Here is a 15246-nt window from a genome sequence, read left to right as displayed (position 1 = left end):
GGGGAGAGAAAGAGAGAGAGAGAGGCCCTGTCAAGAAAGAACCTCTAGCTCCAGACACACTTCTGGAGATCTGAGAGGATTGGACAGGGATAAGCAATATGTTAAAACATTCCACCTAGCCTATCAAATCAAATCCCCTCAGATCTTCACAAGTGTCTAGGGGGTAGGGGGGTTGTTTTTGGGCAGGGCTTTGGTTTCTATTGTGCGAGTGCATTGTGTAGAGGTGAGAGGTCACCTGGAGTGGGCCCCCAGGCTAGTCTGTAGCCGGTGGCCCCAGGGACAGAGTTCCAGGAGACCATGGCACTGTTGGTGCTCACTGCCGATGCCTTCAGAGTCTGGACTGCACTGCTCTCCACTGGCACAGAGAGACGGGAGAGAGAGGGGAGAGAATTGAACTATCATTATGGATAGAATGTTAGTCATTGTACCGCTGCATGATGAAGGGAGATGGCCTCGGCCGGCACACTGCTCTGGCACAGGGAGACGGGAGAGAGAGGGGAGAGAATTGAACTATCATTATGGATAGAGTGTTAGTCATTGTACCGCTGCATGATGAAGGGAGATGACCTCGGCCGGCACACTGCTCTGGCACAGGGAGACGGGAGAGAGAGGGGAGAGAATTGAACTATCATTATGGATAGAATGTTAATCATTGTACAGCTGTATGATGAAGGGAGATGGCCTCGGCCGGCACACTGCTCTGGCACAGGGCTCTGGTAGAAAGAACTGTATTATGGGTGTCATTTAGGACGCAACCATAATGTTCAGAAGTTGTACATTCACCCCAGTTTCCATGGTAACTCACGTGTCTTGGCTGGGGTAGAGATGACAGGGCCCTCAATGTCCACAAAGATGGGGTTGATGGTGATGGCGTACTCAGTGCCTGGGTGGAGGCCCTGGATCATGTAGAAGTTAAAGGTCTCCCCCAGGTTCACGTTCTCTCTATGGCCCTCTGGAGGTAAAGGAGGGGAGGGGGGTTGGTAATCTGTGATCGTGCCTTCGTAAAGTATTCAGACCACTAGAATTTTTCAAAATGTTGTTACATTACAGCCTTATTCTAAAATGTATTAAATGACAAAAATTCCTCAGCAATCTACACACAATACCCCATAAGGACAGTGAAAAAAGTGTAGTTGAAATTTTTGCAAATTTATTAAAAGTATAAAACAGAAATACCGTATTTACATAAGTATTCAGACCCTTTGCAATGAGACTCGAAGTTGAGCTCAGGTACATCCTGTTTCCATTGATCGTCCTTGAGATGTTTCTACAACTTAATTGGAGTACACCCGGGGTAAATTCAATTGATTGGACATGATTTGGAAAGGCACACAACTGTCTATAAAAGGTCCCTCAGTTGACAGTGCATGTCAGAGCAAACACCAAGCCATGAGGTCGAATGAATTGTCTGTAGAGCTCCGAGACAGGATTGTGTCGAGGCACAGATCTGGGGAAGGGTAACAACATTTTTCTGCTGCAATGAAGGTCCCCAAGACCACAGTGCCCGCCATCATTCTTAAATGGAAGAAGTTTGGAACCACCAAGACTCTTGCTAGAACTGGCCACCATGCCAAACTGAGAAATCGGGAGAGAATGGCCTTGGCCAGGGAGGTGACCAAGAACCCGATGGTCGACTCTGACAGAGCTCTAGAGATGACAGAACCTTCCAGAAGGACAATCATATCTGCAGCACTCCACCAATCAGGCCTTTATGGTAGAGTGGCCAGATGGTAGCCACTCCTCAGTAAAAGGTACATGAAACCCTGTTTGTAGTTTGCCAAAAGGCACCTAAAGACTCTCAGACCATGAGAAATAAGATTCTCTGGTCTGATGAAACCAAGATTGAACTCTTTGGCCTGAATGCCAAGCATCATGTCTGGATGAAACCTGGCACCATTCCTACGGTGAAGCATGGTGGTGGCAACATCATGCTGTGGGGATGTTTTTCTACGGCAGGGAATGGGAGAATAGTCAGGATCGAGGCAAAGATGAACAGAGCAAAGTACAGAGAGATCCTTGATGAAAACCTTCTCCAGAGTGCTCAGAATCTCAGACTGGTGCGAAGGTTCACCTTCCAACAGGACAACAACCCTAAGCACACAGCCAAGACCATGCAAGAGTGGCTTTGGGACAAGTCTCTGAATGTCCTTGAGTGGGAGGAAGTCCCCAAATACAGGTGTGCCAAGCTTGTAGCGTCATACCCAAGAAGACTCGAGGCTGTAGTCGCTGCCAAAGGTGATTCAACAAAGTACTGAGTAAAGGGTCTGAATACTTATGTAAATGTGACCCTGTTTTTGCTCTGTCATTATGGGGTATTGTGTGTAGATTGATGAGAATAAGGCTGTCATGTAACAAAATGTGGAAAAAGTCAAGGGGTCGGAATACTTTCCGAAGGCACCCTATACTCTGTATGCAGGCTGTATGTTGTATGGTGATTTCACAGACACTGTGTCTGAGTGGTCAATGTGTGTTCAGCGTGTCTTCTGGGTGATCTTGGTAACACACTGCTAATAGGGTCCCAGTACCTGAGGAGGACCAGGTGAGGCGATACCCCGTGGCCCCCTTCACTGAGCCCCAGCGGGCCTGGACGGTGTCTGTGGTGGCGTTTTGGACCAGGAGCTGCTGCACTGGCACCAGTTTCACTGCAGAATAGATAGACACACACACACACACACACACACACACACACACACACACACACACACACACACACACACACACACACTCTCTCAGTTAGGGGAGGAACACTAATGAATATCTTTTCTTTAATATTTACATACATTTTACCAATGTAATTTGATGGAGAAAACTGCCTCACCCACAGATGGTGAAATACATGACCACAGCCTGGAAATCTGATCAACATGTTGGGAGAAGCTACACTGCCACATAGTGGACAATCATAGAAAAACAACTTATTACAGTCAGAAAGGTGTGAAATAGGGCGTTAAGCTTCTATTGAAATATATATTTCATAACCAATTGACTTATATTGTATTGTCAAGATCACTTTCAAAGGAAGTGAAGTGTTCCACAACTTGTAAACTCCCACTCATTGATTTCAAAGCATAGGATTGGTTTTAGGCAGGTAGACTAGCAGTGTCGGGCCAGTAACCTAAAGGTCACTGGTTTCGTGTCCTTGAACAAGGCACTTAACCCTAATAGCTCCTGTAAGTCTCTCTGGATAATAGCGTCTGCTAAATAACTCAAATTCAAATTCTAGCTGTTGGTCGACACATTCAGCAGGGTCACTTACGTGTTTTGCCGACGATCGAGACAGGTTGGCTGGGGCCCTGGGGGTAGATAGCAAAGATACTGACGGTGTACTTCTTATCCTCCTCCAAGCTGTCAATCACATGGGAGGAGGTGTCGCCGCGCAGCACCTGCTCATAGGTCAGTCCTGGCCGGTCGGCTGCATGGGGTCAGGACACAATTCATCTTTCATGGACAGACTACTTAAACATTAAACAAATTATGCTGGATTTTATTTCTGGGTTTACAGAGTTTAAGACAAAATGGGTTTCCCTGTTACATTCTGTACCAGGAGGGATGAACTTCTGTACCAGGAGAGATAACTACCTTTAATAAAGACATTTATACATTCTGTACCAGGAGAGATAACTACCTTTAATAAAGACATTTATACATTCTGTACCAGGAGAGATAACTACCTTCAATAAAGACATTTATACATTCTGTACCAGGAGAGATAACTACCTTTAATAAAGACATTTATACATTCTGTACCAGGAGAGATAACTACCTTTAATAAAGACATTTATACATTCTGTACCAGGAGAGATAACTACCTTTAATAAAGACATTTATACATTCTGTACCAGGAGAGATAACTACCTTCAATAAAGACATTTATACATTCTGTACCAGGAGAGATAACTACCTTTAATAAAGACATTTATACATTCTGTACCAGGAGAGATAACTACCTTCAATAAAGACATTTATACATTCTGTACCAGGAGGGATGAACTTCTGTACCAGGAGGGATAACTACCTTTAATAAAGACATTTATACATTCTGTACCAGGAGGGATGAACTTCTGTACCAGGAGGGATAACTACCTTTAATAAAGACATTTATACATTCTGTACCAGGAGGGATGAACTTCTGTACCAGGAGGGATAACTACCTTTAATAAAGACATTTATACATTCTGTACCAGGAGGGATAAACTTCTGTACCAGGAGAGATAACTACCTTTAATAAAGACATTTATACATTCTGTACCAGGAGAGATAACTACCTTTAATAAAGACATTTATACATTCTGTACCAGGAGTGATGAACTTCTGTACCAGGAGGGATAACTACCTTTAATAAAGACATTTATACATTCTGTACCAGGAGTGATGAACTTCTGTACCAGGAGAGATAACTACCTTCAATAAAGACATTTATCAATTCTGTACCGGGTACTACATTTGTTATAACACCACAAGAGAATGGGAGCCATGATGTCAAGTAAAGGGATTATGACAAAATATGTCTCCCTGTCTAATTCTGTAGCCATCGCAGTGTCAAAGTTGTTTTGACACCGCAAGAGACGGGGTCATCAGAGGCCTGATATCTAGTAGAGGAAAAGTGAAGGGGTCATCAGAGGCCTGATATCTAGTAGAGGAAAAGTGAAGGGATCATCAGAGGCATGATATCTAGTAGAGGAAAAGTGAAGGGGTCATCAGAGGCATGATATCTAGTAGAGGAAAAGTGAAGGGGTCATCAGAGGCATGATATCTAGTAGAGGAAAAGTGAAGGGGTCATCAGAGGCATGATATCTAGTAGAGGAAAAGTGAAGGGGTCATCAGAGGCATGATATCTAGTAGAGGAAAAGTGAAGGGGTCATCAGAGGCATGATATCTAGTAGAGGAAAAGTGAAGGGGTCATCAGAGGCATGATATCTAGTAGAGGAAAAGTGAAGGGGTCATCAGAGGCATGATATCTAGTAGAGGAAAAGTGAAGGGGTCATCAGAGGCATGATATCTAGTAGAGGAAAAGTGAAGGGGTAATCAGAGACATGATATCTAGTAGAGGAAAAGTGAAGGGGTAATCAGAGACATGATATCTAGTAGAGGAAAAGTGAAGGGGTCATCAGAGGCATGATATCTAGTGGAGGAAAAGTGAAGGGGTAATCAGAGACATGATATCTAGTAGAGGAAAAGTGAAGGGGTCATCAGAGGCATGATATCTAGTAGAGGAAAAGTGAAGGGGTAATCAGAGGCATGATATCTAGTGGAGGAAAAGTGAAGGGGTCATCAGAGGCATGATATCTAGTAGAGGAAAAGTGAAGGGGTCATCAGAGGCCTGATATCTAGTAGAGGAAAAGTGAAGGGGTAATCAGAGGCATGATATCTAGTAGAGGAAAAGTGAAGGGGTAATCAGAGGCATGATATCTAGTGGAGGAAAAGTGAAGGGGTCATCAGAGGCATGATATCTAGTAGAGGAAAAGTGAAGGGGTCATCAGAGGCATGATATCTAGTAGAGGAGAAGTGAAGGGGTCATCAGAGGCATGATATCTAGTAGAGGAGAAGTGAAGGGGTCATCAGAGGCATGATATCTAGTAGAGGAGAAGTGAAGGGGTCACAATGAGAAACAGAGCCATCGGAAAGTATTAAGGCCCCTTGACTTTTTCCACATTTTGTTACATTACAGATTTATTCTAAAATGTATTCAATTGTTTTTTTCCCTCGTCAATCTACACACAATGTTTGCTAATTTATTAAAAATACAAAATATCACATTTACATAAGTATTGAGACCCTTTACTCAGTACTCTGTTGAAGCACCTTTGGCAGCGATTACAGCATTGTGTCTTCTGGGATATGACAGTATAAGCTTGGCACACCTGTATTTGGGGAGTTTCTCCCATTCTTCTCTGCAGATCCTCTCAAGCTCAGTCAGGTTGGATGAGGAGCGTTGCTGCACAGCTATATTTCAGGTCTCTCCAGAGATGTTCAATTGGGTTCAAGTCCAGGCTCTGGACATTCAGAGACTTGTCCCGAAGCCGCTCCTGCGTTGTCTTGGCTGTGTGCTTATGGTCGTTGTCCTGTTGGAAGGTGAACGTTTGCACCAGTCTGAGGTCCTGAGTGCTCTGGAGCAGGTTTTCATCAAAGATCTCTCTGTACTTTGCTCCGTTTATCTTTTCCTGATACCTGACTAGTCTCCCAGTCCCCGCCTCTGAAAAATACCCCCACAGCATGATGCTGCCACCACCATGCTTCTCCGTAGTGATGGTGCCATGTTTCCACCAGACGTGACGCTTTGCATTCAGGCCAAAGAGTTCAATATTGGTTTCATCAGACCAAAGAATCTTGTTTCTCATGGTCTGAGAGTCTTTAAGTGCCTTTTGAAAAACTCCTTGCGGGCTGTCATGTGCCTTTTACTGTGGAGTGGCTTACTTCTGGCCACTCCACCATAAAGGCCTGATTGGTGGAGTGCTGCAGAGATGGTTGTCCTTCTGTAAGATTCTCCCATCTCCACAGAGGAACTCTGGAGCTCTGTCAGAGTTGACCACTGGGTTGTTGGTCACCTCCCTGACCAAGGCCTTTCGCCCCCTATTGATCAGTTTGGCAGGGCAGCCTGCTCTAAGAAGAGTCTTGGTGGTTCCAAACGTCTTCCATTTAAGAATGATGGAGGCCACTGTGTTCTTGGGGACCTTCAATGCTGCAGACATTTTTTGGTACCCTTCCCCAGATCTGTGCCTCAACACAATCCTGTCTCGAAGCTCTACGGACCTCATGGCTTAGTATTTGCTCTGACATGCACTGTTGACTGTGGGACCTTATTTAGACAGGTGTGTGCCTTTCCAAAGCATGTCCAATCAATTGAATTTACCAAAGGTAGACTCCAATCATGTTGTGGAAACATCTCAAGGACGATCAATGGAAACAGGATGCACCTGAGCTCAATTTCGAGTCTCATAGAAAAGGGTCTGAAAAATTATGTAGATAAGGTATTTCTGTTTTTTTTAAATACATTTTCAAAAATGTCTAAAAACCTGTTTTCGCTTTGTCATTATGGGGTACTGTATATTGTATATTGCTGAGGATTTATTTTACATTTAATGTACGTATTTTAGAACAAGGCTGTAACGTAACAAAATGTTGGAAAAAGTCAAGGGGTCTGAGTGCTTTCCAAAGGCACTGTATGTATACCCTTTTCAACTTCTGTACCTGGTGTCAAAGTTGTTGTAAAACCTCAAGAGACCTGTATGACATGAAGCCTCAATTAAACTGAAAGAACTATAGTGGGACCAGACCTGGGTTTAAATACTCAAATAATTTAAAATACCTTAGCTGTGCTTGATTAAGTTTGTCTACTGCAATGGACCAATAGAACCATCCCAAAAGTACAAACGTCTGCCACCTGGCACTCTTGACGGGCTAAAACAAACACTACAAGTACTTGAAAGATATATTACTTGAACCCAAGTCTGGATCAGACTAATGATGTGGTGTAATGTCAATACAGGAGTCAACTCACATCTGGGGATGAATATCTTGTATCCCTCGAGCTTCCCTAGAGGTGGTGTCCATGCCAACCTCAGAGAGAAGAGGCCCTCCTCCATCACACGGAAGTTTGAGACAGGAGGCACAGGGGCTAAGGCAGAGGAAGGAAAATATGTTGGAATGTGGAGTACATTTGAAATGGCATGTGTGTATGGAAAATGCCTGGTTGTAAATGAGCACAGGTAAGTGATGTGTACGTTTCAGTGTGGGTGAATGTCTGCATGCAGATTAAGTATACATGTGGATCTATATTTACAAAACCTGTGTATGTGTGAGTGTGTTCAGCTGGTGTTTGTTTGAGTACATGCTTATCAATATTTACCTGTGTGCGCTACTATGTGTGAACACGCTCGTGTGTTAGCGTGGGTGCATGTCTGTGTGTGGGATTGTTGATGTTAGTGCCTCTGTAACCCACGTGTCTGTGTAATGATGGTGGCAGAGTCTCCAATGAGGCCAGGGTAGATGGCGTAGACAGTCAGAGAGTACTCTGTCTTAGGAGTCAGCTCTGTCACTAGAGATGTCCTCTCAACACCTTTCAGATCAGTCTGATACGACACACACAGGACAGGGAGAGAGAGAGGAACAGGGAGCGGGACAAGGAGAGGGACAGGGACAGGGAGTAGGAGAGAGAGAGGGACAGGGACAGGGAGAAGGATAGGGAGAGGGATAAGGAGAGGGAGTAGGAGAGAGAGAGGGACAGGGAACAGGACAAGGAGAGGGACAGGGACAGGGAGAAGGATAGGGAGAGGGATAAGGAGAGGGAGTAGGAGAGAGAGAGGGACAGGGAGAAGGACAAGGAGAGGGACAGGGAGAAGGACAGGCAGAAGGACAGGGCCAGGGAGAGGGACAGGGAGAAGGTGAGGGATAGGGAGAGGGATAGGGAGAGAGAGGGGGACAGGGAGCAGGATAAGGAGAGGGACAGAGACAGGGAGAAGGATAGGGAGGGGATGGGGAGAGGGACAGGGAGAAGGACAAGGAGAGGGACAGAGACAGGGAGAAGGATAGGGAGGGGATAGGGAGAGAGAGAGGGACAGGGAGAAGGAGAGGGCCAGGGAGAGGGACAGGGAGAGAAAGAGGGAGAGGGAGCGGGACAAGGAGAGGGACAGAAATAGGGAGAAGCATAGGGAGAGGGAGAGAGAGAGACAGGGAAAGGAACAGAGAGAAGGACATTGACAGGGAGTAGGACAAGGAGAGGGAGAGGGAGCGGGAGAGAGAGAGGGACAGGGAGAGAGAGAGGGACATGGACAAGGAAAAGGACAGGGACAAGGAGCGGGAGAGAGAGAGAAAGGGAGAGGGAGCGGTAGAGAAAAAAGGACAGGTTCAAGGACAGGGACAAGGAGTGGGTGAAGGACAGGGAGAGGGACCGGGAGAGGGACCGGGAGAGGGAGAGGGAACGCACATGTGTGTATTCAGAAATTGTACCATCACTAGAATCACTCTACTCTGTAATCATTCTACACCAGTCTTTCCTCACTCAGTGTATCATCACTAGAATCACTCTACTCTGTAATCATTCTACACCAGTCTTTCCTCACTCAGTGTATCATCACTAGAATCACTCTACTCTGTAATCATTCTACACCAGTCTTTCATCACTCAGTGTATCATCACTAGAATCACTCTGTAATCATTCTACACCAGTCTTTCATCACTCAGTGTATCATCACTAGAATCACTCTACTCTGTAATCATTCTACACCAGTCTTTCATCACTCAGTGTATCATCACTAGAATCACTCTACTCTGTAATCATTCTACACCAGTCTTTCACCACTCAGTGTATCATCACTAGAATCACTCTACTCTGTAATCATTCTACACCAGTCTTTCATCACTCAGTGTATCATCACTAGAATCACTCTACTCTGTAATCATTCTACACCAGTCTTTCATCACTCAGTGTATCATCACTAGAATCACTCTACTCTGTAATCATTCTACACCAGTCTTTCATCACTCAGTGTATCATCACTAGAATCACTCAGTGTATCATCACTCTCTGTAATCATTCTACACCAGTCTTTCATCACTCAGTGTATCATCACTAGAATCACTCTACTCTGTAATCATTCTACACCAGTCTTTCACCACTCAGTGTATCATCACTAGAATCACTCTGTAATCACTCTACACCAGTCTTTCACCAGTCAGTGTATCATCACTAGAATCACTCCATAATCATTCTACACCAGTCTTTCATCACTCAGTGTATCATCACTAGAATCACTCTACTCTGTAATCATTCTACACCAGTCTTTCATCACTCAGTGTATCATCACTAGAATCACTCTACTCTGTAATCATTCTACACCAGTCTTTCATCACTCAGTGTATCATCACTAGAATCACTCTACTCTGTAATCATTCTACACCAGTCTTTCATCACTCAGTGTATCATCACTAGAATCACTCTACTCTGTAATCATTCTACACCAGTCTTTCATCACTCAGTGTATCATCACTAGAATCACTCTACTCTGTAATCATTCTACACCAGTCTTTCATCACTCAGTGTATCATCACTAGAATCACTCTAATCATTCTCTCTTTCATAATCATTCTACACCAGTCTTTCATCACTCAGTGTATCATCACTAGAATCACTCTACTCTGTAATCATTCTACACCAGTCTTTCATCACTCAGTGTATCATCACTAGAATCACTCTACTCTGTAATCATTCTACACCAGTCTTTCATCACTCAGTGTATCATCACTAGAATCACTCTACTCTGTAATCATTCTACACCAGTCTTTCACCACTCAGTGTATCATCACTCTACTCTGTAATCATTCTACACTGTAAGTCTTTCTACACCAGTCTTCACACTCAGTGTATCATCACTCTACTCTGTAATCATTCTACACCAGTCTTTCATCACTCAGTCACTCACTACTCTGTGTAATCATTCTACACCAGTCTTTCATCACTCAGTGTATCATCACTCTACTCTGTAATCATTCTACACCAGTCTTTCATCACTCAGTGTATCATCACTCTACTCTGTAATCATTCTACACCAGTCTTTCATCACTCAGTGTATCATCACTAGAATCACTCTACTCTGTAATCATTCTACACCAGTCTTTCATCACTCAGTGTATCATCACTAGAATCACTCTACTCTGTAATCATTCTACACCAGTCTTTCATCACTCAGTGTATCATCACTAGAATCACTCTACTCTGTAATCATTCTACACCAGTCTTTCATCACTCAGTGTATCATCACTAGAATCACTCTACTCTGTAATCATTCTACACCAGTCTTTCATCACTCAGTGTATCATCACTAGAATCACTCTACTCTGTAATCATTCTACACCAGTCTTTCATCACTCAGTGTATCATCACTAGAATCACTCTACTCTACTGTAATCATTCTACACCAGTCTTTCATCACTCAGTGTATCATCACTAGAATCACTCTACTCTGTAATCATTCTACACCAGTCTTTCATCACTCAGTGTATCATCACTAGAAATCATTCTACACCAGTCTTACTCAGTGTAATCATTCTCATTCACCAGTCTTTCATCACTCAGTGTATCATCACTAGAATCACTCTACTCTGTAATCATTCTACACCAGTCTTTCATCACTCAGTGTATCATCACTAGAATCACTCTACTCTGTAATCATTCTACACCAGTCTTTCATCACTCAGTGTATCATCACTAGAATCACTCTACTCTGTAATCATTCTACACCAGTCTTTCATCACTCAGTGTATCATCACTAGAATCACTCTACTCTGTAATCATTCTACACCAGTCTTTCATCACTCAGTGTATCATCACTAGAATCACTCTACTCTGTAATCATTCTACACCAGTCTTTCATCACTCAGTGTATCATCACTAGAATCAGTGTATCATCACTACTCTGTAATCATTCTACACCAGTCTTTCATCACTCAGTGTATCATCACTAGAATCACTCTACTCTGTAATCATTCTACACCAGTCTTTCATCACTCAGTGTATCATCACTCTACTCTGTAATCATTCTACACCAGTCTTTCATCACTCAGTGTATCATCACTAGAATCACTCTACTCTGTAATCATTCTACACCAGTCTTTCATCACTCAGTGTATCATCACTAGAATCACTCTACTCTGTAATCATTCTACACCAGTCTTTCATCACTCTACTCTGTAATCATTCTACACCAGTCTTTCATCACTCAGTGTATCATCACTAGAATCACTCTACTCTGTAATCATTCTACACCAGTCTTTCATCACTCAGTGTGTCATCATCACTGTAATCATTCTACACCAGTCTTTCTCACTCAGTGTAATCATTCTACACCAGTCTTTCACCAGTCTTTCAGTGTATCATCACTCTACTCTGTAATCATTCTACACCAGTCTTTCATCACTCAGTTTCATCACTCAGTCATTCTATCTTTCATCACTCAGTGTATCATCACTCTACTCTGTAATCATTCTACACCAGTCTTTCATCACTCAGTGTATCATCACTAGAATCACTCTACTCTGTAATCATTCTACACCAGTCTTTCATCACTCAGTGTATCATCACTAGAATCACTCTACTCTGTAATCATTCTACACCAGTCTTTCATCACTCAGTGTATCATCACTAGAATCACTCTACTCTGTAATCATTCTACACCAGTCTTTCATCACTCAGTGTATCATCACTAGAATCACTCTACTCTGTAATCATTCTACACCAGTCTTTCATCACTCAGTGTATCATCACTAGAATCACTCTACTCTGTAATCATTCTACACCAGTCTTTCATCACTCAGTGTATCATCACTAGAATCACTCTACTCTGTAATCATTCTACACCAGTCTTTCATCACTCAGTGTATCATCACTAGAATCACTCTACTCTGTAATCATTCTACACCAGTCTTTCATCACTCAGTGTATCATCACTAGAATCACTCTCACTCTGTAATCATTCTACACCAGTCTTTCATCACTCAGTGTATCATCACTAGAATCACTCTACTCTGTAATCATTCTACACCAGTCTTTCATCACTCAGTGTATCATCACTCAGTAATCATTCTACTCTTTCATAATCATTCTACACCAGTCTTTCATTCACTCAGTGTTTCATCACTCAGTGTATCATCACTCTCTTTCATCACTCTGTAATCATTCTACACCAGTCTTTCATCACTCAGTGTATCATCACTAGAATCACTCTACTCTGTAATCATTCTACACCAGTCTTTCATCACTCAGTGTATCATCACATTCTACACCAGTCTTTCATCACTCAGAATCACTCTACTCTGTAATCATTCTACACCAGTCTTTCATCACTCAGTGTATCATCACTAGAATCACTCTACTCTGTAATCATTCTACACCAGTCTTTCATCACTCAGTGTATCATCACTAGAATCACTCTACTCTGTAATCATTCTACACCAGTCTTTCATCACTCAGTGTATCATCACTAGAATCACTCTACTCTGTAATCATTCTACACCAGTCTTTCATCACTCAGTGTATCATCACTCTACTCTGTAATCATTCTACACCAGTCTTTCATCACTCAGTGTATCATCACTAGAATCACTCTACTCTGTAATCATTCTACACCAGTCTTTCATCACTCAGTGTATCATCACTCTCACTCTACTCTGTAATCATTCTACACCAGTCTTTCATCACTCAGTGTATCATCACTAGAATCTCTACTCTGTAATCATTCTACACCAGTCTTTCATCACTCAGTGTATCATCACTAGAATCACTCTACTCTGTAATCATTCTACACCAGTCTTTCATCACTCAGTGTATCATCACTAGAATCACTCTACTCTGTAATCATTCTACACCAGTCTTTCATCACTCAGTGTATCATCACTAGAATCATTCTACTCTGTAATCATTCTACACCAGTCTTTCATCACTCAGTGTATCATCACTAGAATCACTCTACTCTGTAATCATTCTACACCAGTCTTTCATCACTCAGTGTATCATCACTAGAATCACTCTACTCTGTAATCATTCTACACAGTCTTTCATCACTCAGTGTATCATCACTAGAATCACTCTACTCTGTAATCATTCTACACCAGTCTTTCATCACTCAGTGTATCATCACTAATCATTCTACAATCACTCTCACTCTGTAATCATTCTACACCAGTCTTTCATCACTCAGTGTATCATCACTAGAATCACTCTACTCTGTAATCATTCTACACCAGTCTTTCATCACTCAGTGTATCATCACTAGAATCATTCTCTACTCTGTAATCATTCTACACCAGTCTTTCATCACTCAGTGTATCATCACTAGAATCACTCTACTCTGTAATCATTCTACACCAGTCTTTCATCACTCAGTGTATCATCACTAGAATCACTCTACTCTGTAATCATTCTACACCAGTCTTTCATCACTCAGTGTATCATCACTAGAATCACTCTACTCTGTAATCATTCTACACCAGTCTTTCATCACTCAGTGTATCATCACTAGAATCACTCTACTCTGTAATCATTCTACACCAGTCTTTCATCACTCAGTGTATCATCACTAGAATCACTCTACTCTGTAATCATTCTACACCAGTCTTTCATCACTCAGTGTATCATCACTAGAATCACTCTACTCTGTAATCATTCTACACCAGTCTTTCATCACTCAGTGTATCATCACTCTACTCTGTAATCATTCTACACCAGTCTTTCATCACTCAGTGTATCATCACTAATCACTCTACATAATCATTCTACACAGTCTTTCATCACTCAGTGTATCATCACTAAATGCTCTACTCTGTAATCATTCTACACCAGTCTTTCATCACTCAGTGTATCATCACTAGAATCAACTCTGTAATCATTCTACACCAGTCTTTCATCACTCAGTGTATCATCACTAAAACTACTGTAATCATTATACACCAGTCTTTCATCACTCAGTGTATCAACTCTACTCTGAATCATTCTACACCAGTCTTTACACTCAGTAAGTAATCATATAGTGAATGAGTCACTCTATGGTCATTCACACCAGTCTTTCACACTCAGATGGTATCAATCACTCTACTCTGTAATCATTCTACACCAGTCTTTCATCACTCAGTGTATCATCAAATCATCTACTTAATCATTCTACACCAGTCTTTCATCACATAAGAATCACTCTACTCTGTAATCATTCTACACCAGTCTTTCACATATGCATCATCAGATGAATAGTGTAGGGAGTAACATTATATCAAGTAATCATTTCATTGTTTAAGTCATCTACTCTGTAATCATTTACATCATTTTCATCATCAGTGTATCATCACCATTTTTAAAGTCTGGAGTTTTCATCAGTGTATCATCACTAGAATCACTCTGTTCATTCTACACCAGTCTTTCAATGTCAGTGATCATGCTGAATCAACAGTCTGTAATCATTCTACACCAGTCTTTCAAGCAGTGTTTTTCAGTCTACTCTGTCATTCTACAGTCTTTCATGCACCAGTGTATCATCACTAGAATCACTCTACTCTGTAATCATTCTACACCAGTCTTTCATCACTCAGTGTATTTGGGTCACTTGATGTAATCATTCTACACCAGTCTTTCATCACTCAGTGTTTCATGGAATCCTCTCCTGTAATCATTCTACACCAGTCTTTCATCACTCAGTGTATCTCAGGTGTCCTGGAGGGCAGGTAATCATTCTACACCAGTCTTTCATCACTCAGTGTATCATC

The 15246-nt window shown here is 42.2% G+C and overlaps 1 protein-coding gene across 1 annotated transcript in view; it reads right to left on the bottom strand.

The window, feature by feature from the left end:
* col7a1l (collagen type VII alpha 1-like) overlaps positions 1-15246 on the bottom strand; it is a 133420-nt gene that overhangs the window by 84154 nt on the left and 34020 nt on the right. Inside the window, exons 8-13 of the mRNA XM_065021458.1 lie at positions 7940-8069; positions 7499-7615; positions 3257-3412; positions 2526-2642; positions 806-952; positions 236-355 (exon numbers count right to left, since the gene is read on the bottom strand). Coding sequence (XP_064877530.1) covers positions 236-355; positions 806-952; positions 2526-2642; positions 3257-3412; positions 7499-7615; positions 7940-8069 — 787 coding nt within the window. The remainder of the gene's footprint in view (positions 1-235; positions 356-805; positions 953-2525; positions 2643-3256; positions 3413-7498; positions 7616-7939; positions 8070-15246) is intronic.

This window comes from Oncorhynchus nerka, linkage group LG8, assembly GCF_034236695.1.
Source record: "Oncorhynchus nerka isolate Pitt River linkage group LG8, Oner_Uvic_2.0, whole genome shotgun sequence".
Lineage (NCBI taxonomy): Eukaryota > Metazoa > Chordata > Actinopteri > Salmoniformes > Salmonidae > Oncorhynchus > Oncorhynchus nerka.
This window is presented reverse-complemented; position numbering and strand designations above follow the sequence as displayed.